This window comes from Poecilia formosa, unplaced genomic scaffold, assembly GCF_000485575.1.
Source record: "Poecilia formosa unplaced genomic scaffold, Poecilia_formosa-5.1.2 Scaffold268, whole genome shotgun sequence".
In the NCBI taxonomy this organism is placed as follows: Eukaryota; Metazoa; Chordata; class Actinopteri; order Cyprinodontiformes; family Poeciliidae; genus Poecilia; species Poecilia formosa.
The window spans coordinates 371,589-395,404 of record NW_006800207.1 but is presented as its reverse complement, the minus strand read 5'-3'; the positions used below and the strand labels follow the sequence as shown (position 1 = coordinate 395,404).

Genomic DNA, 23,816 nt, shown 5'->3' with positions numbered 1-23,816 from the left:
TTATGGTGAATCTGTCAGAGAGGATAGTCCTTTTTACTCAGATGGTTCATGTGTTGTCTCTTTGCATTGCAAACTAAACAAAGTGTACCTTTTGGGAGTACATTGCAATACTTTAAATGCACTTTTAAAACGATCTCACTTGTGGGTTTGATATTTTTTAGGTAACTTCTTCAAAAACTTTTCACTTTTGTTTTTTGGACTAGCCACACTAGCTATATTTCCATCCATAGATTTTCAATTTTTAGACTGTAGAAATTGGGTCAAATTCTTTCACAAGCTTCACACAATAGTTTGCTGGAATTTTGGCCAATTCCTCCTTTAGAGATCTGAACCATGTCAGCTTCTGCTGGGAATTAAAATACTTTTTAAATCATATGTTGAAATATCAACATAAAAAAAATTAGCAAAGCATGTTGGATTCAAAACAGTTTGTTTACATGTGTGCCTTAGAAAAGGCAAATTGTCTTTGTCATCTTGGAAAAACGTGTTTATTTTTTAATGTCCAACTTTTTTGCACTTTTGAAATGTCAACATGACATTCAGTGGTCTTATGAGGGAAAAAAGGCTGTGAAAAGTTTAAGAAGCAGAAGTAATGGCTCATTTATAGAGTTTGGAAATATTGGCTACAGTTATATTTTATTTTTATTTTTTTACAACACATGTTCAATTCAAAGCAGTTTGATTTTTTTCTGCTATTAAAAAAGAAACATAATACAGTTGACCAAAGTTATACTGGAGTTAAAAATTCAAATCTGAAATATTTTAGATAAAACTAAGTGCGATTAGGGTGGGGAGTCATTTGGTGCTGCAGCTAACACTGTGGTGTAAGAAAGTTTGGACAGCACTGTTTGGTTGATAATGCTGTTCCTTGGAACATCTTAATCAAGGTGAACTTTCTTCACTGTGTTTGTGTGCGTGTCACTTGATGGGACTCTGTAGACTACTAAGTTATCAGATTACCTCTGGAAAACTTATTGGAAAAAAAAGACAAGAAGGGGATTTTAGGCTGACGTTATTGCATTTAGCTGCGACCAAAGTAACAGAAAACTGAACACTTAAAGTTGCTGCTCCACCATTTGTGGCACAATTGCATAATTAGAACATTGAAATGACATAAATCAGCTACACGTTTATTAATCTCAGGATCTGAATCCTGATTTTCTGGTAAAGGGTTAACTTCAGCCTCTGTGATGGGCTGCTTTTGCTAAATATAACCTCCAACCTTCACTCACATGGCCACGCTGAAGCCTTTAACGACACCATGTATGATGACACTCGGCTTCACACGACTTCTCTTCTTGCCGCAAACACACTCCAAAAGGCCTCGTTTACAGTCCTGTCATTCTCACACGCACTTCTCCTCAGCGCATCATTGATTCTTCAGTGAGTGGGAATCTACTGGGGATCCAGTTTATTGATGATTGACACACACAAACAGTTTTGTCTTCCTGTTTTTGTCTAACTGTAATAATTTAGAGGTAGCTTAGTTGCCTATTTTCAAAGACATTTGTTTGGCTTTCAAAAAAATCTCAATGCTTTATTAGAAAATCAATACCTGCCTCTTCTATGAGGAGCATTGTACACATGTTGAGGAAAAAAAACACAAATCAGTTTCAGTTTATTCTCATTTTTAAAATCCACCAGATAACTAAAGAAAACGTCAGTGTTGAGAATTGGATGAGTGTGCAGTTCTTTGAGTCTTACTGTCACTGAGATGTTTTCAGGCAGCCAATAGACTAAATAAAACCACAACTTGTTTGTTTTACAGTCTCTATAAAAAGGCTCCACAGTCTTGTTAAAGTTGTACATTGTTTTGATGTGGAAAAGAAGGCAACAGTTTTCTTTAACGCCACAGTCTTTACAAGCAGAATCAGAATAATTTAAAAATAATTTTTCATTTAAAGTTTTCTAGATTGAGCCTTTGCTCCAGCTGTGATATTCATGAACCACCAGCAGTATGAAACTAGTTGGCTTTCTATTTAGCCAATCAGAGAAGAGTTACAAGACATTTATAAGACATGTTTTGTACAGCAGTCCAATTGTAATCAAGTATGGTGTACAAAGGCAATGAGGTACTACAGGGCGTCACTCCAGAATTCATAAGGCTGGTCCGGGAAGCTGCCAGGAGGCCTTGGGCAACACTAAAGAAGCTGCAGGAATTTGTTGGCCACATGTGAAAACTGTCTACTGTATTCTTCCTACGTCTGGGCCTCAGGATGGTCTAGACAAATTGACGCTTTTCTCAGAAACTTCATATCCAGACTTGGCAAAATTTTGCCTTACTATTTACTAAGGGTGTACAGACTGATCGAGGTCAGGAGATGTTGCAGGATTTTGGAAAATATAAAATCCCTGATTATCCATGTTGGTTAAATTTCACCCCAAAATTAAATTATCATCAATCCAAAAAATTCTTTGAAGGAGGGTTGCATTTTATTTGGAGTACATGCAGTTGCAATACTATTACTAAGTATTTCAGTGGCTTAATACATTATTATTCACTCATGTTTTCCTCTTTTATATCAATTTCTCCTTGATGTCTCCACCTTTTGTCAGGTTTAACACCCAAGTTATGAATGTTAAGGGTGGTTAAAGTCGATCCAACAGCCAACATCTTCTGACATGCAGATTTGGAATTCATGACAATTGCAATATTCTATCCTACAAAATACCACTTCCTGATTGCTTGCATTGCAGTACCGATTGGGATTAGGCATCTTTTGCATCTGTAGTTTTTAATGAATCTAATGAAGGTAGTCCAGGATTGGTTAGACCCAGGGGTCAGCAACCTGTGGCTCTTGGTCTTTGGCCAACAATAATAAAGAATTGAACAATATCTTAAAATGTTGTTCAATACTTCACTATTTTTGTGAAGTATTTTCTTGTATTTAGGTTGGAAACTACATTTTTGTCATCTGAAAATTCCAGTGACGAAAATGTATTTATTCATTTAATTTATTTGATTTTCTTTATTTTAAACCCCAAAAATAAGATTGGTTTTCTGTCATTTAAAATCAAAGCAAATGTCTGAGTATATTGTAAAAATACATATATATTTATTTTGTGAATAATCATGTAGTTTTTGTTTAGTTGGCTAAAAATCAAAAATGGTTCTTAAAGTTGTAAAGGTTGCTGATCACTGGGATTGATATGTAGAGGTATTAATCACTGTTGCCCACATGGCTACTTTTATGGTTGGACTTTTTATTTATTTTTTTACGAGACAACACAACGTAAAAAAAAAGCCCTTCAAACTCTCTATCACATTCATTTTACACTCTAGCTTTACTTTACTTTTTCGACAAACTTTACATTTCAGCATTATAATCAATCAACGTTATCTTTCTGTAATACTTTTCTGTGTAAAACTGACACAAATGGCAGAAGTAAAGATTACGTCGTCAGAACTTGATGCAGAATTTAGTTTTTAGTAAAATGTACTGGAAGCCTCATTAGGAGGAATGCAATAGAGAGGCTGTGGTGGAGGCAAAACATCAGCTGAGATCTTTTTATTAAGCAAGGGTATATTTTTTTCTTTTTTGTTTTTGTGTTGAGAAGGTTCTGTATGACTTGGAGGTTTTGAATACAAACCTAATCGGCCATAAGACATGAAGTCTTGCGTAGGGGTGATGGGAAGGGCTGGTCCTGGGTGTTCGTTGAGCAAAAAGTTTACATGTCAGATCATAAAGATTATGGTATTAAAACAATCCTTAGGTTCTGCTGAGGGAGGAATGTAACATTTAGGTATTTTTTTTTTTTTTTTTTTCATTCAAATTCTTTGTAAGCTCCAAGAAATCCAAGCGTAATCTTTCAACGCTATACAACAGCAATTCCAACCCAGGTAAGAGTAGCTAGAAATTGGACAATGTTCCTGCTCAGAGTCTAACCTTCTGCTAAGAATATGTTTTTCCTCATATGAAGACTTTATTCAACTGACGTAACTATGACGCTTTTTATAATGGTCTACATATTGTTTAAGGAAGAACTGATCAAAATGTTTTTCAATATAGGTACTCCTGACACAACAGACTTGGATTTTCTGCTCTTCAGATTGCTTACAAAAGGGCCCCTTTATTAAAAACTGATCTTAAGAAGGAAGATAAAAGGCAGGCCGTCCGATTTTTCTGCCCCCCTTTCACTCCCCTTCGGCTTCCCGCTTTGTTTCTGTAGTAGGTGGAAATTGGCCCTTGTGTTTGCAGCCGCGTTCTCATCCTGCACGACTGCTCTCTTCATTAAAAGGGAAGCAGCGCGCTCAAAGCTGCTTCAGATTATTACCATATGTCTGCAAGGCCCGGAGCTGAGCAGCAAACCAGCTCTCATCCTACCCTCTAATTTCTTATCCCAAAATTGGACATGTGGGTCGCTATGTGTGACAACGTCCCTCCCTTCCCCCGGCCGGTGCAGTACGTTCTCACAGTATTTCTTCTCCAGTTTTAGACGCATAATAGCAGTGCTTGAACATTTCAGCAACACTGGCGGAAAATATTATGCTTGACGGGAAACGTCTCTGCATGTTGCTTCAACCCCTTCAGCTGCCCTTCAAAGATATCGAGTTAGTGGAGTGCATTGTCTCAGCTGAGTGTTTTGTAACTAGGCTTTCTGTGGCCCATTCTCGCATCCAAGAGGACCAATGTGTTCATTGTACCTCCACAGAAATGACTGAGCTCCCTCTGCACAGAGCTGGTGCTTTCATGGAAGGAAATAAATCTTTCAAGACCCATAAAGGGCGAGGGCACTAATCAATGCAGAAAAATGTCAGCCGTTTACAGTTTGAGCAAAACATAAAGAAAATCCCCTCTGGATGTAGGAGGGTGCTCAAAAAGAGATCTTTGTGTCACCCGGTCCAAAAGCCATTGGCTTAGATTGCCCATCCCAGCATGCAACTCACCTCAGCATGAATACAACACTTGTCCGATGGAGTGGGCAGAAAGCCCCCCCCGTCATCGCCAGGAGATCCTACACATGAGCTGCTTGGCTCTCACAAGAGTTCTGTGCAGTTTGAGGAAACTTTACCATGGATGACATCAAGGCTCAAAGGCAGCAGCAGGAAAGGAACCGTTACTTGCTCCTGGAGATAAGATTGCGACACCTTTTAGCAGCTGGACGTCTGTAATTTTAGTCAGGAATAGCCTGCTTAAATGGATTAAAAGAGGACAGCAGTTGGTGCTTGACAGCGCCCAGTGGGTGGCTTTTCAGTGACTGATTAGTGGAAAACTTAAAAAGGTCCATAGGATCAACAGGAAGAGGTTCTGAAACAGAAGGGCCATAGATGGATGTTGGTAATTGCTTTGTTGGTGGCACTGGAGAAGGTGGTTCCAGGCTCTGAACCTTGGAGATGTAATGGATTGAATTAGTTTGCTCACTTAATTGCACATTTATGACTGGTCAGATTCAGAAGGTTTAAAGAAAGTTTTAGCAAGTGCGTGCCAGATGAGGTAAAGATCCAGGACATGCAGACGGCAGTTAAACCGGTTGCCAGGTTTGATTTTTCTAATACATTGGAAGGATTTAATGCAAGTTTTCCTTGTGTTTTAAGTGAAGATGGTGGTTTGTAATTATTGTTTAGTACAGGTGAAGCTCAGTTTTGAGGTAATGTTTTAAACACACACCTGATAGTCATTACTGTATAAAGGAGCCACTCCTTGAAGATGTTTCTGTACTGGAAGAAGCGAGGTGAATATGAGCTGGAGGCGTTGATGCCTCCCATCACACAAATGACAATGGAGCGTTACTCATGGTCGTCATCACTGGACGTCATCCATGATCTGTCTGGTAAGCTCATCTCTAAATGGGAAGATCAACTCCTCAGACTTTGTGTATCTGGGAACAGGAAGCTGTGTAATGGATGCAGCATGATCATGTGGATTCAGTCAGATGGCACATATGTAGTCATTGAAAGGATTTATTTTTTTTTTTTGACAGGGCTAATGTTAAATGTCAGAGTTAAATATTAGGACAAACATGAAGTTAAAATTGTTTTGAGATTTTCCAGAGTTGTACACTTCTTGCTTTTCTGCAATTAAGCCGAAAAAAATTTAACTAAGAAGTCTTTTCTGTTTTAAAATAATAATAAAAAAATCACCGGGTCCACAACCTCTCAAAAGGTAAAAGGAAAATCCATTTTGTAAAAATAAACAAACCAAAACTTGCAATGCAAAAAAATATATATATATATATATCCATCCATCCATTTTCTGCACACCCTTGTCCCTAGTGGGGTCCCTCGTGGTTTCCATCTCCAGCAAACGTTTTGGGTGAGAGGCGAGGTACACCCTGGACATGTCGCCAGTCTGTCACAAGGCAACACGTCAATAATTAAAATCCGCAAATTCTCGAGACTCCCTCTCAAAACACTTATGGCTGCCTATTTTAATAGCCAAAAATATCTTCATGCGCATTAATACACTCAGTAGAAACTGTTTTCACTACTGCAGAAACTAATATCTGCTCATGTCAGGTATTAGCCAATCAGCACCTCGGAGTGCTGATTGGCTAATAAATGCAACTCCTGGGTTGTAAATGCCAGCCAATATTGTGTAAAGTAGCATTGCAAATAATTATTCCAGCTTCCCAAGCTACATTTTCTTTCAAATATTTTAGATATGTTCCATTTAAAAATCTGTGACTAGGTGGATTTTCCATGAATAACTTGGTGTTGTATTCCTAAAAAAATCCCAAAACAGACATGGCTCCACGGTACTTAACATCCCAAGTACAATATCACCTTATGTAAAGTAGTTTTTTTCCCTCATTGCTTTATTCTTTAGTAGAGTGAACTCACTAAAGTGGCAGGACTATAAGGTCATAGACATACGAAGGAAATTTGGAGTGAGATTCGCCACGCATGAAATATTTACCGGTGAAGTGCATGGCTGAAGCTAAAAGGCTTCCTTGTCTCGTCTCAGACGTTTTTGATGTGGTACGGGGCACTCACTTCCCGCTGTGCTGCCCAGTTCATGCCATTAGGAAAAAGGGAAATTACTTAAAAAAAAAAAAAAGTTAGACAGGAATGTCCTTCATCCTGTTCTTTTCTCCCAGCTGGTCTTTTGGTGTTCTAGCTACTGTTTAGATGAAATCAACAAGAGGAATGCTACATATTAAACTGTAAGCTGTCAAACCTCATCTTGTACTATTTTTATCAACTTAATAAAAACATCTTTTAATGTGGTTTTAATATGCAGCAGCAACAACAACTTCTGTATTAAATATATTTTGTGATCATTTGGAGCCAAATTTGGAATTGGATTTATTTGATAGGTTCTGGATCCAGATGATGAGTTCTGAAACGCTCTTCTTTCCTTATGCCAGGTCTCATTTTGGAATAAACGCATTTTCCACTACCCACACATAGAAAAACAAACAACTCTTCATATATAGATAAATTATAGAATAATTAAAAATGTAGGTATTTTGACAGTGAAGAGGCAGAAGTTATCGTCATTTATATATTAGACTCTCCCCATGGCCTTTTGAAGTTTTCATTTCCTACAGCTGTCCTTTTGTTAAAATCTTGGTATAGTTTTTCATATCTCCCTTAAATTAACTTAGGAAATCTGTTCAGTTGTCAAAATTAACCCTTTTTTTTTAGTTACAACCTCATTTTTTCTTAAACACTATGAAAAACTTATTTATGCTTTTATGTTTCCTTTAGATTGGTCAGCTTCATTGTTCTGGGTGGTGCAATATCCTTTTTTTTCTTTTTTACTTTTCTTATGAATGTGTTTTTACTGTTGTGAGACTGTTTTATTGTGAAGTAGAAGTATCAACAACTCTAGCTTATGACAAAATCCATGTTTTAAGGATATCATTTGGAACTTGATGAGACAATAATTTTTTTTACACAGTTTTGCTTGTCTTCCTTTCTGCACCCTGCTATGTTAACCCAAGTGCTTTTAACCAAGTTAAAAGCACATTATAACCAAGTTAAAAGCACATATTTGCATATCTAAAGTCATATTCTCCCAAGGAAGAGTAGAACATGGTTATTTTCCTTCTGACACAAATACCTCAGAAAATTAAGCAATGCATTAAGCTTCTCATGACTCCTCTTAAATATGGAGAGGGGTTGTTAAGGTCTTGGCTAATACCTGACCTCAGTGTAGGAGTCATTGTCCTTGCATAATTACAGAGCGGTGGAAGAATCTTGCGTTTTCACATTGTCATTAAACAAATTTTAAATGAGTCGGTACTTATTCAGAAATTTGTTTTGCAGTCTGTCTGGTAAACTGTAAATCGTTGAGCGCTCCTCCACCCTTTGGAAGCGTCTGCACTTGTTCTGTGGTTTTCAGTTTTAAACGTGGCGACCCCAGGTTTGCTCAGATGTGGTGGACGAGGGAGAAGGATGGAAGGAATGAGTAGGAGAGTGGGTGATGCACATGTGTGTTTTCACCAACAACATTTGGCTAAATGGGAGGGTGCTGCCCCCGCTGCCACTGAATACTCAGCATTAAAAACAGCTGTGTTCAGCTTGATTCCTCCACCTGTACTGTAGAGGAAAAATGTTCCAGGGTTCTATCTTCACACTAAATGACTTCATCATCCTAAAATAGTGCAAAAAGTCAAGTTGTCTGTACAGAATATGCCACAATATCTCCAAGGTTTCCCCCCAACGTGTTATAAGCCTGGTGGGCTGCAAGGCTTTTCTTGCGCCCCACCAGGCCAAGTGTGGTTATTTTATAGGTTTTTTTTTATACACCAGTAACGGTGGTGGCAAAGACAGGCTAGAGTCTCTTTGACATGATTGGAAGTGCAATGGCAATACAATATGGTCAGTTTGTCAACACACGGGGAGGCTCAGGGTTTTTTTTTAAATTCATTTGAACTTTGTAAACATTGCCATCTTTACCAATCTACCTGCTAACACCTTTAGCGAATTAAGTGACAAGTCACGGGTTTAGCAAGTTTTCTGGGAAAACCATGTATTCCATATTGGTCGTATTATAAGAAAATCGAAACTTGGGCAACATAAAATCACAAAGCGCAGAGATCACCAACATTGAAACGTCACGTGTTATTTAGATTAACTCAAGAAATTTAATGCAGAATTATTGAATTTTGAACAAGATCAGCTTCAAAATATTTTGAATTACTTGAAACAACTTGATTTGGAAAAGAAATGTGATAGAGATAAATGGAGAACACATTTGAAATGAAGTGTTTTCATGCATTTGTCTTCATCTTTGCCATCTTGCTTTCTTACTTCACAGCTTTTCTCGCCTCTTTGTGCTGATGTGTCTGTTTCTATGCCAGAACTCCTTGACTGCATGCCATCCACCTGCCTCCCATCTGCACCAGCCTTTTCCCTACTGTCCCACTGCAGGGAGGTGTATGTTACTTTTTGTTGAGGTTTGGGGGGAGGGAGACGGTGTTTGACTAATAGAAACACTGTGTGAAAATGAGAGGAGTTAAGCCCTAACAAAGGCACTCATAAGCTCTGCTCTTCTCCGTGTGCCATGACGAGACCTCACTTAACTAAAGTCAGAGCCTCGCATTCTTAACATTCCTAGGAAAAAAAGGCTTAAATCTAAATATGTTCAGTTCAGCCTCTTCTCATTAACATGGAGTTATGAATTTAAGAGTTCAGGGCATGAGGGAGAGGCTTTGCTTTGACAAAATTCGGACAACGTCTTAATCCAAAAGTGTGGAGTTTATTAACTTATGTATGACTTGCCATACTGTATACTAGTAACCACTTTGCTGATGAAGGCGAACAGGAATGATGTTCAGTGCCAGCAAAGCTTGGTGGGGGGGGGGGTAGCTTAAAATCCCAAATAAAAGCCAATCTGATTGGATTACGCAGTCTGTTCCTCTACCCTAATGTAATCCGCTATTGATAAGTAGCTTATTGCCTTTAGTAGTCGCCCCCCTTTTTACCATAAAGTGTAACACTTGGTGAAATTCTTATTCATTTGAGTTATTTGCTTTTGTTGTTTTAATTTGCCATATTTTTGAAAGGGTGTTCAAATGTATTAATCATAAGGGGGGAAAAAGGGTGATGTAACTCACAACTTTCTTCTACTACTGGGTTAGAGTCCCAGTTAAACTAACCAATGTTAAACAATGTTTAACTGAAGTCCTAAAAGGGGCACGGGTTTTAATGTTTTTATCTTTTTTAATCTTTTTTTTTCAAAATCTCTTTCTCACTGTTTATTCAATGTCACATGATGTTTTTATTTTAATTATGTAAAGCACTTTGAAATGCCTTGCTGCTGAAATGTGCTATACAAATAAAATTTGATTGATTGATACAACTACCAGTATGTCACTAGATCACATTGTTTTCTCATGTATGGAATCCTACACAATTTTTGGATAACCTTCACAGGAGATGGCACACACAGAGGTTGTTTTAGTGGGCCGCTTTCAGATGAGCACAACGTTGCGCTCAAATTGTCAATAGGCAGAAAAGATCTGCTGTAGCGGTGTGCTGCATTAATTCTGATGAAGCTTTTGGCTGCAGACTCCCCGTTGTTTAATGATCTTGTTAAGATGCTCAGGGTTGTCTGTGATTTTGCTTGAGTTTTCTGAAATATGTATCTTTGCACAATAATCTACAGATGATCCAGAAAAGTCAATAGGAACAGAACCAGCCTTCTTTAACAGGTCGCTTAGCCTATTTAAGTCTTTGGCTCTGATATTTTTACCCCAACAAATGATTGAGTTGACTTGGAAAAATGAATTGTGTGAATCTCTACAGACATTGACAGCTGTCTTGGCATGTGCAACTGACATCATACAGACAGAAAGCGGCAACATCCAATACAGTCGTTCCCGCACAGTAAAAACCATTATAAAGGGTGAAAAATACTTTGACTGTTGGGGAAAACCCAGATTCATTTGGTAAACAAAATGGTGCGCACTGCTTATTATGCAGTTCTGCAGGACATTCCCAGGAAAATGAAATGTGAATTATCAAAGTGAACATCTTCCAACATGACTAATATGAGTTTGCAGTCAACTGTGTGCATGTTGTAAAGCTTCATAGTTCTTTTTCTCTCTCACTCCACCCTTAGTTTAATTGTATTTAGTTGTCAGATTCATCAAATTCTTATCTTCAATTTTTTTATTATTTTTTTTCCACAAAATTTGCATATAAATTTAAACGCAGCGTAAGCAGAGCAGTTGGAAAAGATCTTGTTGAGATGAAATGTAAAACTTCAGTGTTTCATCTCATATTCTCATCACAGGAGCTAACTGGCTCCACAGTGCAGCACAGGAACCGCTGTGGGCTCAGTTTTCCTGAGTGAGTCACAGTAATAACAGATTTTGGGCAGTGCACAGTTGGCAAATGTGATGTTTAAAAAGCAACGAAGCTGCAAACCCTGGACTCCAGACATACTTCATGTAGGATATCACAGTAAAACCAGAAAGAACATGCTGTAGGGATGACTTTAATGACTTTTCTTGACTTTCTTTTGCCTCATTGCGTAATCTTTTCCCTAATTAATAAGCTTTTATTATTTAGGATTTGCTGTAAAATGTCTCATTTCCTGCAGCCCAAGGACATTTATTTCAATATTTCTAAATATGTTTTTGATATAAGGTGTTTTTGCTTGTAGCTGTAGAACATTGGTTATTAAAATTTCAGATCTCACTGAACATTTAAACTTATGATTTGCCTTTGTAGGATGCAATCTAATCCCTAAATTGAAGGAAGAATTTCGAATTAAGAGAATGCAAAGAATGGAAATGGAAACCGATACACTCAACGTGGTTGATTTAAGCTGGCCTTGACTGCTCTGGCTTATTTATGGGCACCTAAAGGATCTTTTCCCCCGGGCAGTGTCTCGTCGAGCTGAAGCAGGCCAGCACAGGGGCTGTGCGGACGCGACACACAACCGTCTCTTTAGTGTGCAGACTCATTGTCCACCGTCACGTGTGTTCGTGCGCTGTGTGTGCTTGTGTTTGCTTTTTTGGCTTAATCAGCACTGCTGAGTTCAGGGATTCCAGTTCATCAGAGAGAGAAAGTCAGAGAGTCAGCAAGATATGAACAAGTAAGAGAGAAGATGGAGGTTCAGCAGATAGAGCTGTGTTTTACAATGAAACCCGTAATCAGGAGAGGGTTGAGGGAAGGTTAGCTCTTAGGGTGGGAAGCTTATTTAGGAATATCATTTACAACTCTGGTTATTATAAAATAAACTGCATTGGACTCTGTCTTGTATTAAATTAAACAAACCTAAAGTTGAATTATCAAGAAATTGATTTTTTTTTTTTTTTACATCAAAAGCAGAGCTTGGTTGTGGGGATTGCTTTCTTACAACAGTATTGAATCGTGTGTTCACTAACATGCTTATTAAAATGTATTCTGAGATTAGATTTAAAATGTTACTTTAATCATTGCTGTCTTTAAAAATTCAATATTTCATAATTTTTTTTTCCAACAACTCATGTTGCAAAAATCTTTAGTGTAATATGTATATTTTTTTTTAAATTCAGGCTCCAAAACGAAGTTTGATTCTGACTTTATCTGTTTGTGGGTGTCGTATATTCATTGTTTTTTTTTTCCCCCCTTTTTGACAAAGCTTGGATGAAAAAGCTCCTGTTTTAACGTAGATCTTCATAATAGCTCAAATTAAGTAAAAAGTGTATAAACAACATCTTGATCTGTATCTCCAAGTCTTGGATGCTAATTTTTTAAAAGTGGGATTGCATAGAGCATTTAGTTAGTGTCTTCCATGCATTAAATGTCATTTTTTTCTAAAATGCTTTTGGATAAGATTTGTCTTTACTTGAGGCTGATGCTGCTCGTCAGAGCAATGCAATGGTGGAGCTCTACTACAGCTGCATGATATTATGAAACCTTGAATTTATTTAGGCTATTATGGAAAACAATGAGCATTAATTTTTTTTTAACTATATTTTCATCATGGTATTAATTCACTGTGATGAATTCATACCTGTTTCAAACTAAATATTTAATTAGCAAGCTAAATATTCAGTCTATCAACCAAATATTTAGATCTAAAATAAATATTTAGTAAATGAACAGGATGAAAATATGAACCCTCCATTATGAACCTCTGCGTCTCGCCATGGTTAGGTTTTGAGTTGATCTGAAACATGGCATGGCCTCTGAACATTTATACTTCACTGTCAGGGTGATAACTTTTCCAGATCGCTGTGATCTGATATGTCACCAGTGAGGCCAAATAGCATTTGTTTCGTGCATAGCTGTGAAGTTTGGCTGTGATGCTGAAGGGTCTAGATCTTTGGGAAACGCTTCAGCTGGAGGCTCCTTCTGCAGCCGGCTGCTTTTGTAAACCCACAGGGAACCATTATCCCTGAAGCCTTCTGGCAGTGGCCGTAGTCATGACTGAGAGTGCATTTCGGCCTTCTTCCAGCAGAGAGGAGACACAGGAGAGACATTTCCCCCCCTCACCTCTTCCCAGAAGGTGGTTGAAGTCAGACAAAATAGACTCTGCTTCAGCTGGATTACTGAAAGGTGTTCAAAGAAAGGTTTTAGCTCATATACTGGCAGGGACCTGAGACCAGATCTGCTGTTTAGGTCGAGGCTGCATGATTGCAGTGATTGTCTAATGGGCTGATGTTCAGGCTCTCATGTCAAATGAGGATGAATCCTCTTGGATACATGACGGTTACTGGGCACAACTACCCTGTCACTATTCATCTTCTTTAAGGATGTTTTAATTCAATTTACTGAATAGTGCCTGAACATTACCATATTAGTATAACAGTGCAAGTAAAAGTATTTGTCCAACGGTCAGGGCATATGCCTCATTACTAAAGCATTTGTTGTTTCACTCTAGTCTGTTTAAAACAGTGTTATTTTATTTTTCATCTGTCCTTTTCTTTATAATTTTTTTTAAAAGGAAAGTGAAAATGGAGAAAATATTCCAAATGCGTAACTCTAGAACAATCATTGCTGAGAGTCTTGAAGTACGTAAAACTGTTTTTAGATGTATTTCATCTAATCTCACTGCCGTCCTCGACAAAATTTGTCAAAATAAAAAAGACAAAAAACATGTCACACTCTGCGCATAATCATATAAAATCTAAATAGATTACACTGACTTTTGTGGTAACAAAATACATTTATTGTTTTGTGAAAGTGAGCGCTGAGAATGGGGCAATGGTTGGACTGGTTGAAGAGTGTACAAAAAAAGTTTCAGTGGATTTGTATTAGAAGTTAACTCATACGCTGTATTTTCACATCAATCATTATTACTTAGTCTTGTTTTTACTGTTATTTAGCATGTTAACGTGTAGGCCGGCTGACCCGTTCCTGTGGGGAGGCCAAGGATTGAAAGGTATGCACCAATTACAGCGTTTTTCCATTTTCCCCTGACCTACAAGGGCTGTTAAATCCGACTGCATGACTAAAGGTGACATTTTCCGTTTGCAGCAGTACAGATTTTTGACCATTTCCTTCTTACTGATGCATTATTGTTGTTTTTGGCCTTAAAGAACAGCCACAAAGTGACTTCATTTTCTCGTAGCGCTCCATCTCCATTACAGAAGATCTACTGCTATTCCACCACTCATATTGCAATGACCAGCCGTCTTGGCACACCGGAAGGGTTTTTGTCGTAATTTTTGGAAATTTGAGAACTTTTGCAAATGGCACCTTTACTGCCAATCTCTACTTCACTTTCCTGCCCTTCCTTTCTCCTTTCCCCCTGTTATGTTTTGCTCATTTGGCGGACCAATAAATACCGGTGCACTCACGGTCTCTGTTATGACATTGTTATCTTTTGTGTACGTGTCGAAGGCACAGATGTAAACACTGCCTTTTATCGTGGCCTCAATACAGCCAGTCAAATCGATGTTGGGGGTTTATTTGACAATGGTGATTTGTTGTCGTGCAGTTGAAAGCGGCAAGCTCCCCCATGATGAGGGCACTTTCCTACAATAAGCAGACCGGCCTTCCTCTCATTTACTTTTTTTGCTTCCTGTCTCTTTAGTCATTATTTCTCTTTGATGTTCTTTCAAAAAAAATCCCATCCTTTTTTTCTTCTGTTTACCTTTCCATCAATAGATCTCTTTAGCCAATTTCTTCTGCTTTTATACACATGGCCTGTCCGACTAACCGATGACTTTCTTGCGCTTACAACCGCTCTCCGTTTTTTCTTTACTCACTTCACCGTTGAATAAACACACACACTTTTAGTCTTAAACTTAGCAATGTATTCTTACATCCCTACCAAGAAAGGTGTGTTGGTGGAAGTTAAGGCTGCTGGGTGGCTGATTTTAATGTGTCTTTATTCATAAAGAAATGTCAGAGTGACCCATGTGTTCTCTTTCAGATGATAAACCAGTCCAGGAGGAAGACTGGGTGGTTTGTCAGTACCCTGAGTGTCCTGACCACCGAAGGGCCTCTAAGGTAAGATTATTAAATTTAAACGACATAAATCTACCAAACGTATTTGCATGGCAGTGAGAAGTTTGCCATACACCTTTCACTTGGATGCTGTGGCATTTTTGGCTTCAAGATTTGAGATAGTGGGAAATTTGTTGACTTTGATGTATGTAATGTAGACTGCATCTTTGGTCCGTCTCTCTTCAAACACAGACAAACTGCAGCACTTTGTCAATGTAAGAGAATGTCTTAGTGATTCAAGAAGTCTGGAGCCAGCGGCTGTCTTCAGGAGATTGAATCAGGTTGCAGTTTGGACAGTTTAAAAGTATTTTTTATTTTTTATTTTAATCGGCGTCATGGAAATGTCATGCTATGGCCTCAGACTTAACTGAGGCAACACATCTGTTTGTGTTGATTCTGGGCAGCAGAAGTAAGTTTAGAGATTTAATTTGGTGACTAATGGTGTGTTGTATTCTGTAATTACTGAGTAACTGGTTTGCAATTTAGCTACGGTTTGAGGTTGTGACACTTGCAAATGAACCAAATCTGTCGACTAGCTCTTTAACACTGGGAAACTGAGAAAAAAGGTAAGCAGTACTGCTAACGGCAGATGAGACATGTATATGTTAGGTTTAAGAAATAAAAATTAACAGTTAAATTCTTTATGCATTAATCAGTTCATGACATCCCAGGCTTTCAGGCCTTGACCAAAAACTAATTTTTGGTCAATTTTTCGTTTCAAAGTGAAAACACCTTTTGCTGCCATCCATAATACCATTTCTGGCCATTGTCATGCAGGTAAACATCAACATGGCTACTTGCTTCCTCAAGTGACCAGCCATGTCACATGAATACATTAGCAGTAGTGCAAACGATCCTTCAGAATAATCACTAAACTGATGGTGCTTGCTTTTACTATTTGAAATCTGTGTTTTAAGTCAGTAATTATTTAATATTGGTGAAAAAGTACTTCCTCCATTAGCACATTATTTCACAATAACAATATATTTTTCCCATAAGTGAAATAATCTGCCAATGGAACAAGTACTTTTCATAAATATAAAGGAATTATTGAATTAAAACAAGATCCTACATATTGCTAAAGAGTTACTTGTAAAATTAGCTTTTGCTTTACCTCAATCAGACCAATCTTGGTGAGATTTTGTGTTTTTGAGTGTTAGATGTTTAAGTGTGCCAAGAAAAGCAAACGTGTAATAAATCTTTGAAGGGGCAGGGAAGCAAATATTTGAAGATGTTTTCACTGCTGGAAATACAATACAAAGAATAATCTGAAGGAGTCGACTGACAAAAATAACTTACAATAGCTACATGACAAATGAAGGGGAAAAAAGTTGCAGTAAATTTTAATCTCCTTTATTAAGATTAACTACACATATTCATTCATTGTTGAGTAAAGCTTTTGGCAGCAGAAACGGCTTATGCACACATTTAGTTAGTGTAACTTCACATCTGTCTACTGATAAGTTCTGGGTAGTTGATGAATGAAAGTTTAGATGATAGCAATCTCCCACTTTACCACTAGATGTCGGTAATTGTTGCATATTTTCTGTAATTGTTGCACACTGCTTTTATAATTAGTGGTTTCCTTGATTAAAAATTGACAAAGTAATGACCAGCTTTTTAAAATCATGCCATAACTTTTCCATGACTCCATTCAAGTCTGCACTGAACCAGACTGTAATGGCAAAACTTGTTTTGGTTTGGATCGGACACTGATTAGGGGTTCGGGTAGGAAAAGATGGATGTAGGCAGATGTGATTTGGCCTCTTTGCTGTGTGTCGTATCAGCAGTGAAAAAGGTGAAGCAGAGTCCCAACGCTGCTTTTGTTCTTTCAGGTGTTTGAAGGGGTGAAAGTCTTGGGGCTCTGTGTCTGGCCACCAGACTGTGAAATGAATTATTCCTTTGAAGCCACTGGTTTCTGAAAACGGGAGACGGGCCAGAAGGCCAGGGGAAATCGCCGTAGTGTCTGGTTTGTCCGTCAGTCTGGGTTGTTTTGGTTTGTCTGGTCCGCCTGGACGTCCCCCCCTCCTGCCATTACGACCGGGCATTGGGAGGATTTTCTCATTGAATCGAGATGTTGTCTCCTGCTGTCTTCTTTGCGGGAACAATGGGAAGGGAAGATGACAAAGAAAAGATTTATGAATTGAGACAGCCTGTTGGGAGAGGGAGAGAGCTGGTTATATATAGTTTCTCTCCATGGAAACTAAGAATAATAAAAAGGGGAGGAAAAAAAAAACAAAGTGCTCAGTCTGAACCGCCCGTTTCTCTGTTCTCCACATTACCGAGACACTAAAATGTAGTTTCCTGAAAGATGAAATCACTTCAGATTCTCCAGCCTCCCCTCTTGACAGATTCCCTCCTGTTTTTTAAAATTTGTTTGGAGAGTTGTGAATGAGATGCAGGACATTCTCCTTGGTCTGGGTCAGGGTGGATGTTATTATGTAAGGAGATTAAGGAAAGACATTTCCCTGTGTTGACTGCAGACAGAGGGAAGGGGACCAACGGTGAACGCTGCATCTCATCAGCCGGTATAATGGCAGTTAGACTCCCCTACTTTTCCTCCCTCCAGGACTCCTGGCGTCTCATCCGTCTGCTCTATTTATCTCATTTTTATTTTCTTATCTAGGCATAAACTATTTAATGAGACACTTGATTTAAAAAAAAAAAAAAGTACCTCATGCGATGTGATTTGCAATCGTGCTTCTCCTATCTGCTGGTAGATGGTGGAGACCATTTTTCTTGTTGGCAATTATCACCCAATTATAACTAGATTTGGGTACTCAAAACAATAATTTTCAATAGCTTTCCAGTCTACTCTGTGCTTGGAAAAGATTTGTTTTCTTGTTCAGACCATGGCCAGTATAAAACTATTAAAATAGGTTTTATTGGCCGAGTTTGTGCAAACAAGCAAGGAATTTTACTTTGCTTTCACAAGATTAGAGCATATACAGACTTTAGAGATTTAAGAAAAGAGCGAGAAATATGTAAAAGAAAAAGCAAAGCAGACCAGCACAGAGGGACAGATGTGCATATTTTTATTTAAGATTAGCCGCCGACTATTTTGGCTTTCTGACCTACATTATGTAACTTATAAAAAATATTTTTCTACATATTTGTTAAAACTGTCACTATGTAGTGACAATATAGTATGAGACAATCCAGTGCTAAACAACCAATCAGAGCCAGGAGGAAGGCCTTAGTGCTGTCAATCATGCCTGTCTGTGTGGCGCTCACCCCCTTGCTACAATGCATCTGCTTTCTGCAGAATCCGGCATGAATTCGAAGGCTGTTTAGCATAGACACCGATGACTGCAGATAAGCTGTTTTCCTGTAACGGTGAGCTATTTTTATGCCATTGGCGCATGCAGCATCACGTCCACAAAGTGGATTGACACCGCTAAGACTCTCCAACTTAAGTTATTGCAGGAAGCACAGTAGAGTAAGATGATGTAAAAGTGCCTGAAAAGCTTGGTAAAAGCATTGACTACTGGTTGTCATGGGAGATTCAGTATTCATGATTGAGTCCAAGTTACAGTCAAAGTATGTTTTTGATGATGTTATAACATGATATAAACCTCAGATTTTATTTTGTACCCTCCCTTTAATAAATGGTGAACAAAGCACAAAAAAGTAATGCATTATTCACCAATTAAATCCCGTTTAAGATGGTCTCTAAAGCAAATAAAGACAAAACAAATGGTTAGAACATGAGCTGTAGTCGTCTTCAAAAAATTAGAAAATATGTTTACGTTATGTATACGCTTGTCAGGTAGCGAACCTGTTTTTCATTAAAACCATTTTTCCATATTAGAAAGGTAATTTTTAGTCAAATTCTGATCTTAAATGTTTTCTTTAGATGCAAGACTTGAAACACTGGGAAATGCTTTTCAGTTAGTAAATATATGAACTTTTCAATAATAATTTACTTAATATGACAATACCTTATCAGTATTGTTCTTGTCAGGTTGGCATCAACATCAGTAGCGAGACGAAACTTCTACAGAGCAGTTTTTTGTTTTTGTATAATGTGACGGATATCTCTAAAAACGTGGATAAAAAATCTATTAACATTGTTTAAAGTTGTAGATATTTTTCTACATATTTGATGGATGTCATTGACAAGAAGTGTTTATTAAAAATGTTAAGGCAGCAGACTTGTTGGGACCAATGACGTTCCTCTGTCGTAAGCTATAAAAGCAGAAGGGAAAACCCTGAGTAAAACAAGACTTTTAAAAAATAATCATTTATCTTGATGATCTGAGTTTTTCCTGTTTTACGCCTGCGTTCAACAGGGTGACCCCATAGTGGTCTCATCTAAGGGATATTACATTATGTCACAACTTCATAAAATGTTTGAGATTCAGTTACTTTGATAAGGTGTAGTAAATGTTGAGTCAGATTAGTTTTGTTTCCAGTTGATGAAAAATCATTTCCATTGTGCAATGGTGCAAGTTTTTAGATACCAGCTTTCACGTGTGCCGTCTGTATCGAGCTTTAAACAGCAGGGGGCGATGTCATGACAATCCTGACCTACAGGACGCACTCTGCTGTTTACTCTTTTCATGAACTCCCTTAGTCAACCTTGGCTTGACTCGAGTAAAGGACATAAATATCCCTCGACTTTCACCCATTCCACCCGCTGAACAGATTTAAACACATGGAAGAATTTTTACTCAGAAAATGAAAGGGAGGGGAACAAAAACAAAAAACTTTTATATTCTTCTTTTTTTAGTTTTTTAAGTTTTCCAAAAGCTCCCTTTGAAATGCCGGCGCCTTGGCAGCTGCACACAGGCAGACGCAGATTCTTAGGCCAGTCCATTTAAACCCTTTTGTTTCCAGACAGGCCTGCCTGGAGTCTCCTCAAAACATATATCAGCTCCCAACAGCACTCTGTGTCTTCTAGTCGCAGCATGACTGGCTGTAACCTTGATGAGTTCACCTGCATCATAGTTTAGTGAAATCTTCCCAGGTGTCTTCCTCCATATCACAACCCAGCGCTTAGAAGTGACTAACACTTTTTCAGAAGGTCCAGCGGTGACATCCTTCAAATCGGGTGTCAGAAAAATTAAGCTTAGTCCTGATTTGCGTTGGGAATGATTTCAGATTACATTGGTTGTCGTTCAGGGCAGGTGTGGACTTGTTTTCTGATTCAAGACTCACACATAGTGGAGCTCATTACCTCCTAGCTTTACTCACTGGTTCTGAAAGCCACAGCTTTAACAGGACCAGACAGGATAACCCGAAAAAAAGGTGTGGGTCACTATGGCAATGGGCCCTTCCTTATTCCAAACAGCTGGAGGCAAAGGGATGTCGTGAAGAAAGGAAGGATGAGGGAACATGTTAGTCAGCTGTTTAGCTCTCTGATCGTCCTCAGTGTAGTTTCTGACGAAAAATCATTGGAGGATTCCAAGAAAGATTTATATTTATCTTGGGTGAAAAGGTTCTGTTGAGTCACAGAAACACTGAGAAGGCTATGGAAATGCATCTAGACCAAAATAACTGAATTACTTTGAAAATGTATAAATATTTTATTTAATGTCTGATTATATTCTTCTTCCAATTTTTAACGTTGTCCCTTCTCTATGCAGACTTGAAGTCAAGGAAAAATAAAACATACCAAGATAATATTAGCTTTTTAGTCAGGCTTTCTGCTTGGACAGCAGTAACTTGTTTAACATAAACTGACTTGCAACTTGCAGTTTTAAAGCACGGTTACACTAATTGGATACTGTTGGCACTTCAGTTATCATGGATGTTTTTTCAACAAAATTATTAATAATGCTTGAGATGGATTTTAATTTCCCTCTCTTTTAACACTGTGATGGTTCAGACTTAGTTAATTTTCCACTTTATTAGACAACCTCCACACACTATGCAACCATGTCTGCCCTAAGGTTCTTCCAGTGTCTGTTCCAGATCTTTTCATTTGACAAGTCTGCCTTGCTAAAACTGACGGGGACATGCTGAAGCTGCAAAGTAAACATGATGCCCCTCTTTCTGTATTTGTCAGAGGCTCAGGAATTTAGTGTGCTGGTTGCTGTATCCTGGCAGAGATGGATTGTTTTAGGTGCCAAACAGTTTACTGAGATTCAGTTGCTCCTGACCTCTTTGAAGAGATTACCTGTCCACATACTTAATGTCTGGAAAGTAACCAATGACTTTTAAGTGGGAATACAACAGCTAATCCCCAAGAGCAGACAAGATGTTAAGCGCCAAAATCTATCTCCCAGTACTATTTCCCAGTGTAGTTATACTGGGAGATAGATTTTGGTGCTTCACATCTTGTTTTTTTCTGATTGTCTGCATGTCCTATTCTTCTCATTCAGCAATATCCTGAATGCAGAGAAAGGAGTCTCATCAGTCCTGCTGATAAACAAAATCCACTCAAACATTTTTTGAGAGGATACAGAATCATTATCATTGTTTGATGTGTTTTGCGCTCTCAAGTCTTAACCACCTTGTGGTTCAACATGCATCTTTTCATTTTTGTGACTTCTACTGGGTCTGTTAGTGGATTTTGTACCAAAGTCCATTAACAGATTTTTACAAATCTGTTCAGAGAATATTGTGAACTTAATGGAAAATTCTGCACCTTTTTACAATAATGGAAACACTGATAATGAAAATTGCAATCTGGAAACTTTGCATTTATGTAGAGATTAAATATGTCACTTTATCTTACTGATCTTCACTGTCAAAGTCGAAGTATTTTGCTCATTGAGGAAAAGATGAGTCTGCATGGCATTTTTCAACATTTCTTCATCTAGCTGTTAGATTAAGAGTGAACAAGTTTATACAGACCTTTCAGATCTACTGCCCAGTACAGTCGACCATGACGTTGTATTTTTCCTTATACACCTCACCCTCTGTTTCTATAATTGAACTGCGGTGCTTTAATATTGATATTTTGTCAGATTAAGACTTTAGGACAGTCAACATAAACAGAGTTGCCTTTAATTAGCAGTAGGATAGAGTAATACAGGTTGTATTTAGTCAACACGGATGAGACCTAAATTATAAGCCACTGTGAGCCTTAGTCTATTTTAGACAAATCTAGTTTGATTAAAATCCATCTGGAGCCAACTAATACATGTTGTCTGGGAATCAGGCTTGTTTACAGAATGTGCAGATGAAATGACAAATTGACATGGATTCTGTGTTAGTCCTGTGACATAAAACTGTTCACTAGAGCAACATCTACTAGGGTAAATTTGCCTTTGTCTTTAAGCAGTTTTAAATCGAGTTTAATTCCTGTACTCCCTTACATTAAAAACAAAACAGAGCTCCTTAAACTGCAGAGTTAACTTGTCTGAATGTGAAAACACTGCATATTTAAGTAGGTGGTTTATGGTATGACTTCCTGCAGGGAATGAAAGGTAGTAGTTGTGATATTTCCAAATTTATACACATTTATGGTTATTTTTTTATTCACAATTATGATATTGGGAAATGAGAGCAAGTAACATTTGAAAGAGAAATTACTGCCCAGTTAGCCCTCAGTGGGAGAATCTGGTGGCTATTAAACTTTTCTGAGGGTTATTATGGAAATAACCTTTTTGTTAATCCTGATTTGACTGTGCGTCGCCTGTGGGGTTGCAAAGGTCAAACAGTATAAAAATAGTTCAAATCTTTTGGTAATCACAGTCTGCTGATCTCGGTAACAGCTGTGACCCAAATTATTCATAACCTTGCCAAGTTTAAAGTAATCATTTAATTTTACCAACAGGTTTCTGCTGACGCAAAGTAATATTAATGGTTTGAAATGGTCCAGCCAGAGTGCTGATTTGAATCTGATGGGGAATCTGTGGAAGAGCTAAAGATTAGGTTAATGGCAATTAGACCTTCCAGCCTCAGGGACTTGGAGGTCCTCATCAAAATGATAGTGGAAACATGTTAAAGGCTGGTCTTTCTCATAAAAATGGTTCAGTTGCTTTAATATCAATGCTTTTGAGCTTTACTGTAAGTGTACCACTGTTGGTTGGTTGAGAAATTTCAGACCAACTTTTTTGGCTGTCCTCTTTTTACCACCATGAAAAGATTAACGCATGGATTCAACCAGAATCGCAGCTTTGGCGTATTTAATGTGTTCCTGTATCCCACTTGTATATAAACTCTTCTAAGCCAGATTTATTCCTATGAAAGCTAAACATTTCTTCCTTAGGTTTTACTGATGCTAAAAATGTTTATCTGAACATTTTTCTCCAGTGCAGATGTGGATCCCTGCCACTGCTACAGGCTACAGCAGCTCATTCTTGTATAGACACACACACACAAGGATCTGTCTGGTGTGGTAAAACTGGGAGGTCTTCTTCCTGGATCTCTATTTTTTTCCACTGCTAACATGAATATGACATACCAAATAGAGAAGCTGATTACTTTCACCCAGTGACTCATTTTATATCAGGCTACTGTCACGAAACCGTGACGGGAGCCAAGCCAGTATGCAAACTGGATTCCAAATCAAAGGGTGAGCCATGAT

The 23,816-nt window shown here is 38.1% G+C and overlaps 1 protein-coding gene across 3 annotated transcripts in view; it reads left to right on the top strand.

Annotated features, from left to right (window-relative positions):
• LOC103150967 (pleckstrin homology domain-containing family G member 5-like) overlaps nucleotides 1–23,816 on the top strand; it is an 80,910-nt gene that overhangs the window by 7,544 nt on the left and 49,550 nt on the right. The window contains exons 1-2 of one of the 3 annotated variants that reach the window (XM_016681077.1): nucleotides 5,003–5,772; nucleotides 15,264–15,340. In XM_016681077.1, coding sequence (XP_016536563.1) covers nucleotides 5,649–5,772; nucleotides 15,264–15,340 — 201 coding nt within the window. In that variant the 5' untranslated portion in view covers nucleotides 5,003–5,648. Of the gene's footprint in view, nucleotides 1–5,002; nucleotides 5,773–15,263; nucleotides 15,341–23,816 lie in introns of those variants that run through there. The other 2 variants (XM_007570752.2, XM_007570753.2) reach the window with 2 other exon arrangements.